Raw genomic sequence first — 19,353 nt, forward strand, 5'->3', positions numbered from 1 at the left:
GGGGATGGAACTGGGATGGGGAATTGGGAATAGGGATGGGACTGGAGATAATGGGAATGGGGAATGGGAATAATGGGAATGGGATTGGGGGTGGGAATGGGAGTGGAATTGGGATAGGGAATAATGGGAATGGGAATAATGGGAATGGGATTGGGGATAGGAATAATGGGAATGGGATTGGGGATGGAACTGGGGATAATGGGAATGGAGAATGGGAATAATGGGAAATGGGAACAGGAATGGGATTGGGAATAATGGGAATGGGGATGGGACTGGGGATAATTGCAATGGCATTGGGAATGTGAATAGGGATGGGGAATGGGGATGGAAAAGGGGCTGGGAATGGGAATAATGGGAATGGGATTGGGGAATGGAGGAAGGGGAATTCTCAGGATGGGGATGGGGGGGACAAATTCCCGTGGGCTCCTCATTCCAGGAGCAGCAGGAATGGGGAATTGCCCCCTCAGGAACGGCCCAAAGGGAGGGACCCCCCCCCCCCAATCCAAGCAGGAATCCCATCCCCAATTCCAGAGGGATCTCCCACATTCTCAGGGATAAAACTGAGCAAGGCAGGAAAAGAATCCCCCCAAAACCCTTCCCAAATTATTCCTTCCCCAATTTAATCGGATTTGGTTTTTTTTTTAATTTTTAATTGGATTCAAACACACCAAACTCACAGAAAGGGGTGGAGGAGGAGGGGGGGGTCATTCCTCCCTGGCTGGATTTGGGAATTCTGGGATGCAGGAACAGGGAGAGCAGCCCCAAAAAGAGGGAAAAGGATGAGCCTGGATGAATCCCATGGGATTTTTGGTGGCACATCCAGGCTGATTCCTGGGAAGGAATTTCATTCCCAAAGGATGGGGAAAAGAGGGGGGGGTGGGGGGGAAGGGAAAACCCAGGATTGTCACTCCTGAGGATTCCAACATTCCCACAGGGACCCTGGGAATGTCACCTCCCCTTCCCAAGGCTCCTTAACCCGGGATCAGGGAAGGAAAAGCAGGAATTTCCCTTCTCCAGGTGGATTTGGAGCTCCTGCATTCCAGGGGACAGCGGGAATGGCACCTGGAGCTGCCTGGCACTGCTCCCCCTCCTCAGGAAAAGTGGGAATCAGACTGGGGGGGGAAACTTTTCCCATCCCTTCCTGAGGGATTTTCCCTCTTCCCAACCGTCCTGCTCCCAAAATCCAGAGGTTGGATCCCAGGATCTGGAATTTTGAGGACACCAAGGGTGACACTCTGGGAGTGTTTTCCATGTGGTAGCTTCAGAATTCCAAGGAGGGAGTGACAGGGACAGCCTGGGAGCTGATTTTTCCAGGGAATGTCACCTGGAGCTGCCTGGCACTGCTGTCCCCCCATCCCCCCAGGAAATGCTTTTCCCACTTCTCCCAGAGGGATTTTCCCTCTTCCCAACACTTCTGCCCCAATCCCAAAGGAAATGGGAGCAGGGATATCTAAATCCCAAAAGAAACAGGACCAGGGATTTCAGGGACATCTCAATCCCAAAGGAAATGCGATGAGAGATTTCAGGGACAGCCCAATCCCAAAGGAAATGGGAGCAGGGATTTCAGGGATTTCCCAATCTCAAAAGAAATGGGAGCAGGGATTTTAGGGATATCCCAATCCTACAGGAAATGGCAGCAGGGATTTCAGGGATATTCCAATCCCAAAAGAAACAGGACCAGGGATTTCAGGGATATCCCAATCCCAAAGGAAATCAGATGAGAGATTTCAGGGATATCTCAAACCCGAAGGAAATGGGGCCAGGGATTTCAGGGACAGCCCAAAGCCAAAGGAAATGGGAGCAAGGATATCCCAATCCCACCTGAAACAGGAGCAGGGATTTCCCAATCCCAAAGGAAATGGGAGCAGGGATTTCAGGGATATCCCAATCCTAAAGGAAATGGGATGAGAGATTTCAGGGATATCCCAATCCCACAGGAAATGGGAGCAGAAATTTCAGGGATATTCTAATCCCAAAGGAAATGGGAACCAGGATTTCAGGGATATCCCAATCCCACAGGAAAGGGGAGCAGGGATTTCAGGGATTTCCCAGTCTCAAAGGAAATGGGAGCAGGGATTTCAGGGATATCCCAATCCCACAGGAAATGGGATGAGAGGTTTCAGGGATTTCCCAATCTCAAAGGAAATGGGATGAGAGGTTTCAGGGATATCCCAATCCCACAGGAAATGGGAACCAGGATTTCAGGGATATCCCAATCCCACAGGAAATGGGAGCAGAAATTTCAGGGATATCCCAATCCCACAGGAAATGGGAGCAGGGATTTCCTGATCCCACAGGAAACAGGAGCAGGGACACCCAAGGGAGATCCAGCTGTGGAATCTCTTCGGGATCACACTCCAGGAGCATCTCCCCATTGACAGCTCCAGAATTCCAAGGAGGGAGTGACAAGGGCCAAGCTGGGAAATCTGCAGGGAGCCACATTTCCCACATTTCCCAGGGAATTCCGGGAAGGAGAAAGGCGCCATCAGTCCGACCTCCACCTGCGGGCGGGGCCGGTAAAGCCCCGAAATCCACGGGAGCCAGAAAAGCCGGGAAAAAAAAAACAAAAAAAACCCAACCCAACAAAAAAAAAACTTTTTTGGGATTTTCCAGTCCGGGAGGAGGGCGGGCGCCGTCATTTGTGGCTGTTGTAGGGTTTGTGCCGCTGGTTGAGGGGGTTCTCGGGGGATTTCATCCACTCCTTCTTGAGCAGCTGCCGCAGCTGGCTCAGCCGCATGTTGGGATTGTCCCGCTTGAGCCGCGGCAGCTGCAGCTCCTCGAAGGCGGCGAAGGAGGCGCGGAGGCGGCGCTCGGGGTGACGCTCCAGGGGCTGCGACACGCTGGGGACAGGGAGGGGACAATGTGCTGAGGGATGGGGACACGCTGGGGACAGGGATGGACACGGCGGTGAGGAGTGGGGACACGCTGGGGACACGGGACAGGGATGGACATGGTCCTTAGGGTGTAGGGACAGGGATGGACTCTGCGCTCGGGGTGACGCTCCAGGGGCTGCGACATGCTGGGGACAGGAGGGGACACGGCCGTGAGGGGTGGGGACACGGGACAGGAATGGGGACACGCTGGGGACAGGGATGGACACAGTGGGGACAGGGATGGACACGGCGGTGAGGAGTGGACACGCTGGGGACAGGAGGGGACAATGTGCTGAGGAGTGGGGACACGCTGGGGACACGGGACAGGGATGGACACGCTGGGGACAGGGAGGGGACACGGCCGTGAGGGGTGGGGACACGGGACAGGGATGGACACGATGGGGACAGGGATGGACACGAAGATGAGGGGTGGGGACACGCTGGGGACAGGAGGGGACAATGTGCTGAGGGATGGGGACACGCTGGGGACAGGGAGGGGACACGGCCGTGAGGGGTGGGGACAGGGATGGACACAGTAGGGACAGGGATAGACACAGTGGGGACAGGAGGGGACAATGTATTGAGGGGTGGGGACACGCTGGGGACAGGAGGGGACACTGTACTGAGGGATGGGGACACGGGACAGGGATGGACACGGTGGGGACAGGAGGGACACGGCCCTGAGGGTGTGGGGACAGGGATGGATGGACAGCTGGGGACAGGAGGGGACACACTGGGGACAGGGAGGGGACAATGTGCTGAGGGATGGGGACACGGGACAGGGATGGACACGGTCCTAAAGGAAACGCCCCGATCCCAAAGGGAAATGGCACCAGGGATAGCAGGGACACCCCGATCCCAAAGGATTTCATGGATACCCCAACCCCAAAGGAATTCCCCCCATGGATTTCAGGGATCTCCCAACCCCAAAGGAATCCCCTCACAGATTTCAGGAACACCCCAATCCCAAAGAATTTCACGGATCCCCAAATCCCAATCCCTGCCTGCCCGAATTCCCTCCACCCCAAATCCCTGGGATGTTTCGGGGACGTTTTTAGGGATATTCCAGTGACGTTTTGGGGACGTTTTTAGGGCATTCCAGGGGGGATTTGGGACAGGGCCACACCTGAGGGCAGCGATGGCGTCCTCGATGCTGCGCGCCTCCACAGCGCCCTCCTCAGGCAGCCGCCGGTTCAGGTTCTCCTCCAGGGGCAATTCCAGGTGGGATTTCTCCTTCTCTGCTGCTGGAAAAACGGGAATGCTGTCAGCAGGGGGGAATCCCTCGGGAAAACTCAATTTTCCGGCTAAAAAAATCTGAGTTTTCCTCGAAAAAATTCAATTTTTCCTCAAAAAAACCTCCACTTTTCCTCAAAAAAACCTCCACTTTTCCTCAAAAAAACCTCCACTTTTCCTTTAAAAAATCAGTTTTGCCACTGGAATGGGAAAGGTGGGATTGGGAATGGGAAATTTGGGATTGGAAATGAGAAAGGTGGGACTAGGAATGGGAAAGGTGGGATTGGAAAAGACGTGGACACCTGGAAAATCAAGAAGCAGGGGAACAGAAATCCTGGAATTTTTCCCCTTGGAAAAGAGTTTTGGGATCAAACCCAACACCAAACCCCATCCCCAAAGTGCCACATCCCGGATTTTCCAGGCCAATTCCAGCCAGTGGGAATTCCCAGCCATTCCCAAGCTTTCTCCTTGGCAAAAGCAGCAGCTCCCCAACCCAGACAGAATTCCCAGGCAATTCCCAAACCTGCATCCGTGTTTTCCTTCTGCTGCTGCTCCTTCCTGACGTTCTCCTCGATCTGGGCCCGGGTGATTTTCCCGGGATTTCCCTGCTTGGGAGTTTTCCCTTTGAGTTTGGAATCCTCCTCCTCCAGGAGCCTCTGCAGCTCCTTCCGGCGCTCCAGCTGCTCCAGGCGCCGCTTCTCCCGCTCCTCCTGGGAATGACACACGGGTCCCATCAATTCCTGAACTTCCAGAGGGGACAAAACACTCCCAGGAATTTGGGAATTCCCTGGGATGTCACCTCTGCAGTGCCAGGACAATCCCAGGAAGGATTCAAGGATTGATGATGGATTCATGGAATCCATCTCATGGATGGACTCATGGATTCATGGATGGATTCATGGATGGATCCATGGAGGGATTCAGGGATGGATCCATGGATGGACTCTGGGATGGATCCATGGATGGACTCATGGATTCATGGGTTGATCCATGGATGGATCCAGGGATGGAGCAGCTGGTGCTGCTTCTCCAGCTCCTCCTGGGAATGACACACGGGTCCCATCAATTCCTGCACTTCCAGAGGGGACAAAACACTCCCAGGAATTTGGGAATTCCCTGGGATGTCACCTCTGCAGTGCCAGGACAATCCCAGGAAGGATTCAAGGATTGATGATGGATTCATGGAATCCATCTCATGGATGGACTCATGGATTCATGGATGGATCCATGGAGGGATTCAGGGATGGACTCATAGATGTTCTTCCTCTCATTCCCAGTCTTCCCTCCTCTCCCTCATTCCCAGGGTTCCTCCTACCCTTCCCAAACTTTTCCCCTCCCTCACTCCCAGGATTTTGGGAATGCCCCACCTTCCTCTGCTCCTTCCTCAGGACGTGTTTGTCCTCGTCCTTCCAGAGCTCATCCTCCAGCTCCTGCTGCTCTTCCTCCTCTCCCTGATTCCCAAGGTTTTCCTCTCTCGTTCCCACAGTTTTCTCTCCTCTCATCCCTGGAGTTTTTCCTCCTCTCCCTCATTCCCAGGATCCTTTTTCCTCTCATTTCCAGGGTTCTTTCTTCTCTCATTCCCAGTTTTATCTCCTCTCATCCCCAGAGTTTTCTTTCCTCTCCCTCATCTCTGGTTTTCCCTCCTCTCATTCCCAGAGCTCTTCCTCTTCTCATTCCCAGAGCTTTTCCTCCTCTCCCTGATTCCTAAGGTTTTCTTCTCTCGTTCCCAGAGCTCTCTTCTCTCATCCTTGGAGTCTTCCCTCCTCTCCCTCATTCCCAGGATCCTTTTTCCTCTCCTTTCCAGGGTTGTTTCCTCTCTCATCCCCAGAGTTTTCCCTCCTCTCATCCCCAGAGCTCTTCCTCCTCCTCTCACCCCAGCCTTGTCCCTCCTACCCTTCCCAAACCTTTCCCCCCTCACTCCCAAACTTTTCCCCCTCCCTCACTCCCAGGATTTTGGGAATGCCCCACCTTCCTCTGCTCCTTCCTCAGGACGTGTTTGTCCTCGTCCTTCCAGAGCTCATCCTCCAGCTCCTGCTGCCGCCGCGCCTCCGCCGCCGCCTTGGCCTCGGCCCTGCGGGCGCGCGCCGCCGCCGACTTGCTGTTCTCCCCCTGGAATTTCTTGGGCATCCCTCAAATCCTCTGGAAAACAAGGAAAAAAAAAATTTTTTTTTTTTTTAATGGATCTGGATTTGGGGTTCTGTTGGTTTTGTTTTCATGGGGTAAGCTGGGGATGGCGTTTGAGGTCAGGCGGGTGCGGGCGCTTCACGCGGAGTTTGGGGATTCCAGACTTGTCCGAGGTTTCCTGGCCTGACTCCCTCTGGAATTCTCCAGCCCCTTTCCCAGGAATTCTCCAGCCCCTTTCCTCTGGAATTCTCCAGCCCCTTTCCTCTGGAATTCTCCAGCCCCTTTCCTCTGGAATTCTCCAGCCCCTTTCCTCTGGAATTCTCCAGCCCCTTTCCCAGGAATTCTCCAGCCCCTTTCCCAAAAATTCTCCAGCCCTTTCCTTCTGGAATTCTCCAGCCCTTTCCTAGTTTCCCTGAGGAATTCTCCAGTCTCTTCTCAAAAATTCTCCAGCCCTTTCCAGGAATTCTCCAGCCCCTTTCCCTCAGAGTTTGGAATCTGCATCCTTGGAAGCCTCCAGGGATGGGGATTCCAAACTTTTCCAAGGTTTCCTTTCTCAGCTCCCTCAGGAATTCTCCAGCCCTTTCCCAGTTTCCCTCAGGAATTCTCCAGTCTCTTCCCAAAAATTCTCCAGCCCCTTCCCAGTTTTCCCCAGGAATTTTCCAGCCCCTTCCCCCCCAGAGTCTGGAGTTTGCATCCTTGGAAACCCCCAGGGATGGGGATTCCAAATTTCCTTGGGAATTCCAAGGCCTGGCCACCTTTTCCATGAGGAAATTCCTGCTCCTGTCCCATCTGGAACACCCTGAGGTTGTTCCCTCCTGTCCAGGTGTCCCCTCCTGGCAGGGAATTCCAGAGATTGGGAATGTCCCCCCTAATCCCTGGAAAAGCTGGAGCCCCTTCCCAGCTCCCTAAGGAATTTTCCAGCCCTTTTTCCCAGATTTTTGGGATTTGGGAGCGGAGGGAAAAGTCCCCCAAACCGAGCACTGCAGGGAGAGGAAAAACTGGGATCATCCCCCCTGATTTATCCCAATTCAGATCTGGGATAAATTTCCCAGATTTCCAGATCTTGGCTGATCCCAGAGGAATCTGCTCCCTCCAGGCCAAATTCCAGCCTCCCACCCCATGGAAAAGGCACCTGGAAGTCCAAAAAAAAAAAAAAAAAAATTGGATTGAGGTGATCCAGGGGGATCCACAGCGAGGTGGGAAACGCCTTTAATTTAGATAAAAAGCCCCAAAAATGGGCTGGGATTCTTATCCAGGGTGGGAAAAGTCAAATCCAAGGAAAACAGGAGCTTTAAAATCAACCAAACACCGGGAAAATCACAGCTTTGGGAGCTCTGGGGTTGAATCTTTCATTTTAATGGCAGATAATTAATAATGGAATTAAAAAGGGGAGGGCGGGGCTGCTCCATTCCCGAAGTTTTCCCAGTCTGGGATGGATGAAATTCTTTCTCCTGCCTGGAACATCCTCAGAGCCTTCCTGAAATCCCTTTTCCTGCACTTTGACAGTTCCTAAAATCCCTTTTTCTGCACTCTGACCATCCCCAAACCCCTTCTCCTACACTTTAACCATCCCAAAACCTCTTTTCCCACACTTTGACCCTTCCCAAAATCCCCTTTCCCACACTTTGGCCCTTCCCAAAATTCTTTTTCCTGCACTCTGGCCCTTCCTAAAATCCTTTTTCCAGCACTCTGACCCTTGTCAAAACCCCTTTTCCCACACTTTGACCATCTTAAAATCCCTTTTCCCACATTTTGACCATCCCAAAATCCCTCTTCCCACACTTTGACCCTTCCTAAAATCCCTTTTCCCACACTTTGACCCTTCCTAAAATCCCTTTTCCCATACTTTGACCATCCCAAAAATGCTTTTTCCCATACTTTGACCATCCCAAATTCCCTTTTCCCACACTCTGGCCCTTCCTAAAATCCTTTTTCCAGCACTCTGACCCTTGTCAAAACCCCTTTTCCCACATTTTGACCATCCCAAAATCCCTCTTCCCACACTTTGACCCTTCCCAAAATCCCTTTTCCCATACTTTGACCATCCCAAAATCCCTTTTCCCACATTTTGACCATCCCCAAATCCCTTTCCCCACACTTTAACCCTTCCCAAATTCCCTTTTCCCTCCCTCCCAGCCTGCCCAAGCAGCGGGGTCGGGGCAGGGCCCTCACCTGAGGTGGGCGGGGGGGACAAAAAGGGACACCCAGGCCTGGCGCACCCCCCAGGCCTCCCCGCCCCGTCCCCTCCCCCGGTTCCCCCGCTCCCTCCTTTCCCCTCAATCCCGGCCCGGGCCCGTCCCGGTCCCTCATCCCCGAACCGGCCCCGAACCGGCCCCGCTCCTACCGGGCCCCGCCGCCCGGCCGTCGCGCGCTTTGTGCGTCATCACCGCGCGCCGCCGCCACCGCCCCAATGGCGGGAGCGGGCAGGGCGCGCCGCCGCCATCTTTGTTGAGGGCACGGCCTGGCACAGCTTTGCTGTTTCTTTGCGGGAGTGGCGGAGGAGGGAGCGGAAGGATCGGCGGAATGGGCGGAGATCCTCGCTCAGGGCGGCGCTGGCGGAAAAAATCCGCGGGGAATCCGCGCAATGCCCGCCGCTGGTGGCGGCTCTGCCCGGTTCAAAGATGGCGGCGCCCAGAGCGACTCCTGAGGGGGTGGGTGGGGCTTAAGGGGGCGGTGTCACTGTCAGCTGGGTGGGCGGGGCTTAAAGGGGTGGGGCCCTTTGTCACCTGCGAGAGTCAACATTGTCACCTGGGTGTGGCCATTGTCACCTGAGTGGGTGGGGTTTAAAGGGGAGGGGCCCTTTGTCACCTGCGGGAGTCAGCATTGTCACCTGGGTGTGGCCATTGTCACCTGGGTGGGCGGGGTTTAACGGGTGTGGCCATTGTCACCTGGGTGGGCGTGGCCCATCAAGGCAGGTCTTGATTCCCAAATTCCCCCTCCCCACCTGTCCATGACCTCCCCACCATTCCAACCATGTCACCTGAGGGACAGCGGCGGTGTTCCCTCCCTGTCCCCTCCCTGTCACCCTGTCCCTGTCACCCTGTCCCTGTCCCCCAAGGACAGGCTCTGTCCAGGATCAGCAGCTCCTTTATTTGGGCCACCACCGTGTCCCCACCCCGCTGTCCCCGTGTCCCCACCCCGCTGTCCCCTACACGTGGCTCTCGGTGACAGTGCCACCCTTGGAGGGGTCACACGGGGGTGTCCCCTCCCTATCCGGCCTCTCCAGCAGCGCTTGGGTCACTCCGGCCTTGTCCGGGGACTCGTCCCCGGGGCTGTTGTCACCCTTGGGGACACCCGAGGGTGTGGCCTTGACGATGTCCCACCACAGCACACCCTGGGGACGGCGGCTCTGCCGGGCTGGCCCTGCCGGGAGGGGACACGGTGACAAAGAGGGACAGGGACAAGGGGACAGGGTGGGGTGACAGGAATAGGGTCACAGTGAGGGGTGACAGGGAGAGGTGACAGTGAGGGGTGACAGGGATGAGGTGACAGGGCCGTCACCCCGTGCTCACCTGGCAGGAGGCTGAGCAGGGCCCCTGTCCCCAAGGTCCCCAGTGTCCCTAAGGCGCCGTAGTACAGGTAGGACATGGAGTAGAACTCGCCCAGGATGGCCGGACTGGGAGGGGACAGTGGTGACGTCATAAGGGACAAAGGCAGCAGTGTGACATCATAAGGGACAGCGGGGTGACGTCACAAGGAACGGGGACATTGGTGTGATGTCATAACAAGCGGGGACAGAGCTGTGACATCACAGCCAGCAGCGACAGGGATGTGATGTCACAAGGAATGGGGACAGCGGGGTGACGTCACAACAAATAGGGACGGGCTGCGATGTCATAAGGGACAAGGGAAGCAGTGTGACGTCATAAGGAGCAGGGACATTGTTGTGATGTCACAGCCAGCGGGGACAGGGGTGTGACATCACAGGGAATGGGGACAGTGATGTGACATCACAGCCAGCAGGAAAAGGGATGTGACGTCACAACAAGCATGGACAGGCGTGTGACATCGCAAGGGACAGTGTGACGTCACAGCCAACAGGGACAACAACGTGCCACCCCAGGGGACAGGAACAGGGATGTGCCACCCCAGGGGACAGTGACGGGTCTGTGCCACCCCAGAGGACCGTGACGGGTCTGTGCCACCCCAGAGGACGGGGACAGGGCTGTGCCACCCCAGGGGACAGGGCTGTGCCACCCCAGGGGACAGGGCCACCCCCGTGCTGTCCCCACCCCGCTCACCGCAGAGGGTCCGGGGGTGGCGCGGGCAGGGCGGTGGCGTTGGTGGCGCTGGTGGCGTTGCGGGGGGGGCACAGTGTCCCCGAGGTGGGCAGCACCCCCATGGTGGCCGCGCTGGGCGGGTACAGGGTGGCACCCACGGCCACCCACAGGGACAGCGCCAGGCCCACGGCCAGACCCCCCAGCACGGCCTGGGACGGGGACAGGGATGGGGACAGGGACGGGGGGTCAGCAAGGCCCGGGGGGGGTTGCCCCCCAAAAATCCCAAATATCCCAAATATGGCTGTGCTGAATGGCAGAACCCCCCAAACCTCCAAGTCCCCCGGACCCCCCAACCCGCAAATACCCCTGACCCCAAAATCCCAAACCCCAATCCCCCAAGCCCCAAACTCCCCAAATCCCCCAAACCCCCGAATTCCCAAATCTCCCAAATCAGCAAACCCCCAAAACCCCCAAACACCTCAAGCCCCAAACCTCCAAATCCCTCAAACCCCAAATCCCCCAATTCCCATTCCCCAAACCCCCTAAACCCCAAATCCCCCAATTCCCATTCCCCAAACCCCCTAAACCCCAAATCCCCAATCCCCCAAGTCCCCAAAACCCAAGTCCCATTTCCCAATCCCCTAATCCCAAACCCCAAACCCTCCAAACCCCAAATCCCCCAATCTCCAAACCCTCAAATCCCCAAACCCCCAAATGCCCCAATTCCCAAATTCCCCAATCCCCAATCTCCAAACCCTCAAATCCTCCAAACCCCAAATCCCGAATCCCCAAACCCTCAAATCCTCCAAACCCCAAATCCCCCAATCTCCAAACCCTCAAATCCCCAAACCCCAAACCTCCAAACCCCCAAATGCCCCAATTCCCAAATTCCCCAAACCCCAGTCTCCAAACCCTCAAATCCTCCAAACCCCAAATCCCAAACCCCCAAACCCTCACATCCTCCAAACCCCAAACCCCCAAACCCCAAACCCTCAAATCCTCCAAATCACAAACCCTCAAATCCTCCAAATCCCAAACCCCAAATCCCGAATCCCCAAACCCCAAACCCCGAATCCCCAAACCCTCCAAACCTCAAACCCCGAATCCCCAAACCCTCCAAACCCCAAATCCTCCAAACCCCAAACCCCGAATCCCCAAACCCTCCAAACCCCAAACCCCGAATCCCCAAACCCCAAATCCCAAACCCCAAATCCCAAACCCCAAATCCCAAACCCCAAACCCCGGCTCTCACGGCGGTGCCGCAGCGGGGCAGGAACATTCCCAGGACGAAGGCGCCGAGCAGGGGCCCGCTGATCACCCCCATCACCGTGAAGGAGCCCTGGGGGGGTTTGGGGGTTTTTTTTGAGGGGGATTTTGGGGTCTGGGAAAGCTCCAGGGGGTGCCTGGCACTGCCCCAATCCCCTCATCGAGGACTCTCTAGATGCCACCAGAGCGTGGCCGTGTCCCCATTGTGTCCCCATTGTGTCCCCGCTCGGGTGGGCAGTGACGGCAGGGGGGGGTTGGGGATTTTTAGGTTTTTTGGGGGGGTTTTGGGGTCTGGGAAAGCTCCAGGGGGTGCCTGGCACTGCCCCAACCCCCCTACTCGAGGGGTCTCCGGGTCCCATCAGAGCGTGGCCGTGTCCCCACTGTGTCCCCATTGTGTCCCCACTGTGTCCCCGCTCGGGTGGACAGTGACAGTGGGGAGGGGTTTATGGGGTTGGGGATTTTTTGGGGTTTTTGGGATCTGGGAAAGCTCCAGGGGGTGCCTGGCACTGCCCCAACCCCCCCATCCTCGAGGGCTCTCCGGGTGCCACCAGAGCGTGGCCGTGTCCCCATTCTGTCCCCATTGTGTCCCCGCTTGGGTGGGCAGTGACAGTACGGGGGGGTTGGGGGATTTGGGGGTTTTTTGGGTTTTTTGGGGGGGTTTGGGGTCTGGCAGAGCTCCAGGGGGTGCCTGGCACTGCTCCAACCCCCTCTCTTCGAGGGCTCTCCTGGTGCCACCAGAGCGTGGCCGTGTCCCCGCTGTGTCCCCGCTTGGATGGGCACTGGCAGCAGGGGGTTTTGGGGATTTTTAGGTTTTTTGGGGGGGTTTTGGGGTCTGGGAAAGCTCCAGGGGGTGCCTGGCACTGCCCCAACCCCCTCCTCGAGGACTCTCCAGGTGCCACCAGAGCGTGGCCGTGTCCCCGCTGTGTCCCTGCTGTGTCCCCGCTCGGGTGGGCAGTGACAGCGGGGGGGCCTGGGGGGGGTTGGGGATTTTTGGGAGGGTTTGGGGTTTTTTTTGGGGGGAGGGGTAGAAGCCGAAGGAGGGGCTTTAGGGTCTCGGGGGGCTCTCACCTGCAGGACGCCCCCCCCCAGCAGCGAGGACAGAGCGGCCACGGTGATGCACGAGGTGCCGTAGGTGAGAGCTGTGGGAATATGGGGTGGGATCGATGGGATGGGATGGGATCGATGGGATGGGATGGGATCGATGGGATTGGGACGGGATCAGTGGGATCAATGGGATGGGATGGGATCAATGGGATGGGAGCAATGGGATTGGGACGGGATCAATGGGATCAGTGGGATTGGGATGGGATCAATGGGATCAGTGGGATCAATGGGATTAGGATGGGATCAATGGGATAAATGGGATCGGGATGGGATTGGGATGGGATCAATGGGATCAGGATGGGACCAATGGGATCAATGGAATTGGGATGGGACCAATGGGATCAATGGGATGGGACCAATGGGATCAATGGGATGGGACCAATGGGATCAGGATGGGATCGATGGGATCAAGATGGGACCGATGGGATCAGGATGGGACCAATGGGATCAGGATGGGACCAATGGGATCAATGGGATAGGATGAGATGGGATTGATTGGATGGGATTGGGATGGCACAGCCTGGCACATCCCAGTCTGGGGTGACACATCCCTATGGGGGTGACACATCCCTGGGGGGGTGACACATCCCCGGGGGGGTGACACCGTTCCCAGGGAGGGGGTGGCACTCACAGAGCCCCTTGGAGATCAGGGTCAGCCTCCTCGGGGACAGCGCCGGCAGCCGCGGCTTCACCAAATCCTCCACGGTGACGGCGGCCATGGCGTTGATGGAGGTCGAGGCCGTGCTGGGCTCCGGGGGTTGGGGGTCCCCACATCAGCCCCGACCCCAAAATCCGGCCCCCCAAAATCCCCTGACTGCAAATCCCCCCCCCCCACCACTCCCAGCTGTGCTGCAGAACACAGCGGGATTCCAAATCCCCTCCCCAAAATACCCCAAACCCCCCAGATCTTCCCAATTCCCCCAAAATCCCCAAATCCCCAATCCCCCAAACCCCCAAACCTCCAAACCCCCCAGATCTTCCAAATTCCCCCAAAATCCCCAAATCCCCAATCCCCCAAACTCTCCAAACCCCCAAACCCCCCAGATCTTCCAAACTCCCCCAAACTCCCTAAACCCCCAATCCCCCAAATCCCCTAAACCCCCCAAACCCCCAGATCTTCCAAATTCTCCGAAAATCCCCAAATCCCAAATCCCCCAAATCTCTCAAACCCCCCAGATCTCTCAAACCCCTCAAATCCCCCAAATCCTCAAACCTCCTAAACCCCCCAGATTTTTTATTTTTTAAATCCCCCAACCCCCTAACCTCCCCCTAAATCCCTCAGACTCCCCAAATCTTCCAAACCCCCCCAAACCCCTCAGACACCCCCAAATCCCCTATGGGGGTCTCGGGCTGGGGAACCCCCCCCCCCCCTCACCTGAGGGTGCCACTGTAGGTGCAGGCCAGGAACAGCCCTGGCACCCAAATCTCCCAAATTAACCCTAAACCCCCAAACCCCCCTAACCCCCCAAAATCCCCCAAATCCCCCCTCACCTGAGGGTGCCGCTGTAGGCGCAGGCCAGGAACAGCCCCGGCACCCCCGGGGCGCTCTCGAAGATGTCCAGGACCAGGTAGGGCATGTACTGGGGGGAGGGGGGGGTAAAGGGGGACCCCAAAAACCCCTGGGAACCCCCAAACTCCCACCTCACTGCCTCAGGGGGTCCTGGAAGGGAACAGGACCCCAAGGGACCCCAAAAACCCCTGGGGCCACCCCATAAACTCCCGTCCCACTGCCTCAGGGTTGCTGGAAAGGATTCGGACCCCGAGGGGACCCCAAAACCCCCTGTGACCCCACTGCCTGAGGGGTCCTGGAAGGGGGGGACCCCCAACCCCAGCAGTGACCTCACTACCTTGGGAAGTCCTGGAAGGGAGCAGGATCCCAGGGGGACCCCAAAATCCACTGGGACCGCCCCAGATTTCCATCCCACTGCCTCAGGGGATGCTGGAGGGGGCAGGACCCCAGGGAGACCCCAAAACCCCCTCTGACCCCACAGTGCCCGGGAGGTCCTGGAAGGGAACAGGACCCCAAAGGACCCCAAAACCCCCTCTGACCCCACACTGCCCGGGAGGTCCTGGAAGGGACCAAGACCCCAAAACCCTCTCTGACCCCAGTGCTTGAGGGGTCCTGGAAGGGAACAGGACCCCAAAACCCTCTCTGACCCCACTGCCCGGCAGGTCCTGGAAGGGAACAGGAGCCCGGGGGGGCCGTACCTGGTCGGGGGCGGCGATGGCCCCGGCCAGCAGGGGGTCACAGTGGCGATAGAGCGCGAACATGACGAGCCCGCAGGCGACAGCGCTGGTCACGATGCAGAACAGCCCCACTTGATTGACCAGCAGCGCCCTGCGGGGGGCACGGGGGGTGGCACAGGTCCTGGCAGGGCACTGGAGACCTGCCAGCTCCTACCAGGCCGTGAGGGGTCATGCAGAGTCCTGGCAGGGTCCCTAAGGGTCCTTGCAGGGGAATTTAAGATTCATAACGGGGGTTTCAGGGGAATTTAGGGTCTCTGAAAGGGTGCAAGGTCCTTGCAGGGGTATCCTGCAGGTGATTTCAGGGTCATTAAAGGGGTGCAAGGTCCTTGCAGGGGTGTCAGGGGAATTTAGGATTCATAACGGGGTGCAAAGTCCTTGCAGGGCAATTCAGGGCCTCTAAAGGGGAGCAACGTCCTTGCAGGGGAATTTAGGATTCAGAACAGGGTGCAAGGTCCTTGCAGGGGTGTCAGGGGAATTTAGGATCCCTAAAGGAGTGCAAGGTCCTTGCAGGTGATTTCAGGGTCATTAAATAGGTGCAAGGTCCTTGCAGGGCTGTCAGGGGAATTTAGGATTCATAACTGGGTGCAAGGTCCTAGCGGGGGAATTCAGGGCCTCTCAAAGGGAGCAAGGTCCTGGCAGGGCTGTCAGGGGAATTCAGGGTCCCTAAAGCGGTGCCAGGTCCTGGCAGGGCGTGATGGGGGGGGTGTCCTGGGAATCGCCCGGGATCCAGGCGATTCCCAGGACCTCCCCCAATTCCCGGGACCCCCCAGAATTCCCGGGACCCCCCCCTCCCCGCACTCACATCTTGGCCTCCCTCTCGCTCCTGCACGCCACGTAGCGCTGCACCTGGGCCTGGTTGACGCCGTACATGGAGAGCCAGAGCACGGTCCCGCCCAGCAAGAACGACCACAGCGTGTAGCGGCTCCGAGGGTCCGGGTTAAAGCTGGGCACGGCCCGGGGGGCACAGTCAGGGGGGGAGGGCACGGGGGAGACCCCTCAGCACGGGGGGGGAGGGTATAGGGGTGACCCCTTAATAGGGGAGAAGGGGATGGGGGTGACCCCAGAACCCATAACGGGAGGTGAGAGGGGAAGGGAGTGACCCCAAAACCCAGGACAGGGAGTGAGGGGACAAGGGTGACCCCACAATAGGGGGGAGGGGCTGGGAATGACCCCCAGGACAGGGGTGAGGGGAGATGGGAGTGACCCCAAAACCCCCCGGGCCAGGGGGTGAGAAGGGCGCACACCCCGAGGCTTTGGGGCACTCAGTGACTCCCCAGCACCCCGGGGCAGGTAGAGAAGGGTCCGGTGGAATTTGGGGGCCCCGGGGCCGGTGGGGAGGGGTCCCGGGGGGCTGGGCTTGGGGTCTCACTCTGCGAAGTTGATCCTGGAGCCGTTGGCCGCGATGCTCAGCACCTTGGCGGGACCCCCCACCAGCAGCACCCCGCGGATGGCGACGGCGACAAAACCCGCGAGCATCACGAACACCTGGAACACGTCGGTCCAGATGACAGCCTTCATCCCGCCCTGTGCACAGCGAGCCCGGGATGAGCGCCGGGGACCCCCGGGACAACCCCGGGACACCCCCGCGACAACCCCGGGACAACCCCGCGAGATCTTGGACCCACCCGGCCACTCCCGCGACCACCCAGGACACACCCGGGACATTCCGAGACCCCCAGAGACACCCCGGGACACTCCCGGGACACCCCCGGGGTATCCCCGGAGCCCTCAGGACCACCCGGGACACCCCCAGGACACTCCTGGGATACCCTCGGATCCCCGCGGGACACCCCCGGGACATCCTAGAGCCACCCGGGACACCCCCGGGATACCCTCGAAGCCCTCGGGACACCCCCAGGACACCCCCGGGACTCCCAGGACGCTCCCCGGACACTCTCGGGACACCGCAGGACACTCGGGACACCCCCGGGACACCCTGGAGCTACCGGGGACACCCCTGGGACACCCCCGGGGACCCCCAGGACCGCCCCCCCCGAGCCCCCCGGGACCCTCCCGCGCTCACTATGGTGGTGTAGAAGGTGCAGATGACCCCCGTGGAGAGCAGCGATGCCCAAATGTCCAGCCCGGTCACTGGAGGAGAGCGAAGGTGCTGAGAGGAGAAATTGTCACCTGGACAGGGGACAGGGACAGGGAGCAGCCCCCCAGTGCCACCACACCTTGGTTTAGGATCAGCGCGGGCGCGTAGATGACGATGCCGGTGTAGAGCATCTGCGGGAAGAGAGGGGTGACCATGGCAGGTGACACCGAGGACACCGGGCAGGTGACACCGCGGGGTCCGGGCGGGTGACACTGCAGGGTTCGGACAGGTGACACAAAGGGGTCCGGGCAGGTGACACCGCGAGGACAGCGCAGGTAACACCGAGGGCTCCGGGCAGGTGACACGGCAGGGTCCGGGCAGGTGACACGGCAGGGTCCGGGCAGGTGACACCGAGGGCTCCGGGCAGGTGACACCGCGGGGACAGCACAGGTGACACTGCAGGGTCTGGGCAGGTGACACGACAGGGTCCGGGCAGGTGATACCGCGGGGACAGCACAGGTGACATGGAGGGCTCCGGGCTGGTGACACCACGGGGTCTAGGCGGGTGGCACGGCAGAATCTGGGCAGGTGACACCGAGGGCTCCGGGCAGGTGACACGGCAGGGTCCGGGCAGGTGACACGGCAGGGTCCGGGCAGGTGACACGGCGGGGACAGCGCAGGGCAAACAGCGCGGCTTTCAGAGCAAACAGCGCTCCCGCCGCGCTCCGCTCGCTCCGAGCCAAGGAAAACACGAGCACGGGATGGGGGATCCTGCCCGGAGCTCAGGGCAGCTCCGCTCCGAGTCCCCGCGGTGTCACCTCCCCGAGTCCCCCCAGTGTCACCAAGCCCCGCAGTGTCACCACCCCGAGCCCCCGCGGTGTCGCCGCGCTGTCCCCAAGCTCGCCACACACGCACCGTGGCCACCACGTACTGCACGGTCCCGCACAGCCGCACGCTCCTGCTGAAGCGCCGCTCCAGGTACTGCGACAAGGACAAGGACAAGGAGCACGTCGGGGCCACCCCGGAGTGACCCCGAAACGGGGGGTGAGAGGGGCTGGGAGTGACCCCCAAAACCCCAAGGCAGGGGGTGAGAGGGGCTGGACCCCACAACACCCGGGGAGGGAGGAGCAGGGTCCTTCGAGGTTGGGGGGGGACACAGTGAACCCCCAAAAAACCCCAAGGCAGGGGGAGCCGGGTCCGTCAGGGACTGGAGGGAGGACACAGAGACCCCCCAAAACCCCGGGGAAGAAGGAGCGGGGTCTCGAAGGGTTGGGGGGACACAGTGACCCCCCAAAACCCCGGGGAAGGAGGAACCACTGATCCCCAGAACCTCGGGGAAGGAGAAGCAGGATCCGCACCCCACAACATCCGGGCCGGGAACATCCGGGCCGGGAAGAGTGGGGGTCCCGCCAGGCTGGGGGGGACACAATGACCCCCCAAAACCCCGGGGAAGAAGGAGCGGGGTCTCGAGGGGTTGGGGGGACACAGTGACCCCCCCAAAACCCCGGGGAAGGAGGAACCACTGACCCCCAGCACCCCGCGGGGGAAGGAGAAGCAAGGTCCGCACCCCGCGGGGTTGGGGTCACCTCACTCCGCCAAGTTAACCCTGGAGTTGCCGGGCTCCGCTGCTCTCTCAACACCTTGACGGGACCCCCCACCATCCGTGTCCCCTCCGTGCCCACCTCGTAGGTGCTGGTGAGCCCCAGGCGGTAGAAGACGGGCAGGAAAAGCTGCGCCGTGAGCGCGCTGTTGATGAGCTGAGCCAGGCACATCCACAGGAATTTGGCTCCGTAGCGGAAAGCCTCGGCCGGCACCCCCAGCACCTGGATCGCCGACATGAAACTGGCCGATAGCGACAACCCCACGGGCAACGCCGACATCCTCCGGCCACCCGTGAAAAAATCCTCCGAGGTTTTCTGGCCGCCTTTGGCCAGCCCGTGGAAGAGCCCGATGGCCGTGGAGATGAGCAGCATCAGCGCGAACACTCCGTAATCCCACGGGCTGAAGGTGAGGTCCCGCACGTCGCGGGGTCCCTGCGGTGCTGCCATGGTGGTTTCAGGGGTGAGGAGAACCCCAAGTCGGGCACCTGAGGTTGGTGAGGGGGTCAGTCCCGGCTTGGGGGCAGCGGCGCATTCGAGGGGAAAGATTTGGGATGGGGGAGGGAACACAAAATTCCCTGGAATGGACGCGCCGGGTGGAGAGCAGGAGGGGCAGCTTTTTTGTGCCCCACCCCGTGCCCTCTGTGCCC

At 59.2% G+C, this 19,353-nt stretch overlaps 2 protein-coding genes across 5 annotated transcripts; both read right to left on the reverse strand.

Annotated features, from left to right (window-relative positions):
• Window positions 1-628: 628 nt before the first annotated feature.
• CCDC124 (coiled-coil domain containing 124) lies at window positions 629-8,600 on the reverse strand. 4 transcript variants are annotated; one of them, XM_088179082.1, is made up of 5 exons: window positions 8,575-8,600; window positions 6,075-6,245; window positions 4,630-4,816; window positions 4,000-4,117; window positions 629-2,840 (listed from the first exon to the last, which is right to left on the reverse strand). In XM_088179082.1, exons 2-5 carry the CDS (start codon window positions 6,231-6,233, stop codon window positions 2,636-2,638), a joined length of 669 nt encoding a protein of 222 aa, XP_088035208.1. In that variant the 5' UTR covers window positions 6,234-6,245; window positions 8,575-8,600; the 3' UTR covers window positions 629-2,635. The 4 variants fall into 4 exon arrangements, with proteins under 4 accessions (XP_088035208.1, XP_088035207.1, XP_088035209.1 ...); XM_088179081.1 differs by lacking the exon at window positions 8,575-8,600 and having other exon boundaries at window positions 6,075-8,434; XM_088179083.1 differs by lacking the exon at window positions 8,575-8,600 and having other exon boundaries at window positions 4,000-4,114; window positions 6,075-8,429.
• A 778-nt stretch (window positions 8,601-9,378) lies between these two features.
• Window positions 9,379-19,352, reverse strand: SLC5A5 (solute carrier family 5 member 5). The gene is made up of 14 exons (XM_088179028.1): window positions 18,788-19,352; window positions 18,021-18,086; window positions 17,245-17,296; window positions 17,091-17,158; window positions 16,437-16,591; window positions 15,870-16,010; window positions 15,029-15,158; window positions 14,312-14,400; window positions 13,452-13,564; window positions 12,785-12,855; window positions 11,703-11,789; window positions 10,472-10,659; window positions 9,743-9,846; window positions 9,379-9,593 (listed from the first exon to the last, which is right to left on the reverse strand). The coding sequence occupies exons 1-14, from the start codon at window positions 19,151-19,153 to the stop codon at window positions 9,379-9,381; spliced, it is 1,845 nt and encodes a 614-aa protein (XP_088035154.1). The 5' UTR covers window positions 19,154-19,352.
• Between the last annotated feature and the right edge of the window lies 1 nt (window position 19,353).

Source organism: Sturnus vulgaris, chromosome 26 (assembly GCF_052056855.1).
Source record: "Sturnus vulgaris isolate bStuVul1 chromosome 26, bStuVul1.hap1, whole genome shotgun sequence".
In the NCBI taxonomy this organism is placed as follows: domain Eukaryota; kingdom Metazoa; phylum Chordata; class Aves; order Passeriformes; family Sturnidae; genus Sturnus; species Sturnus vulgaris.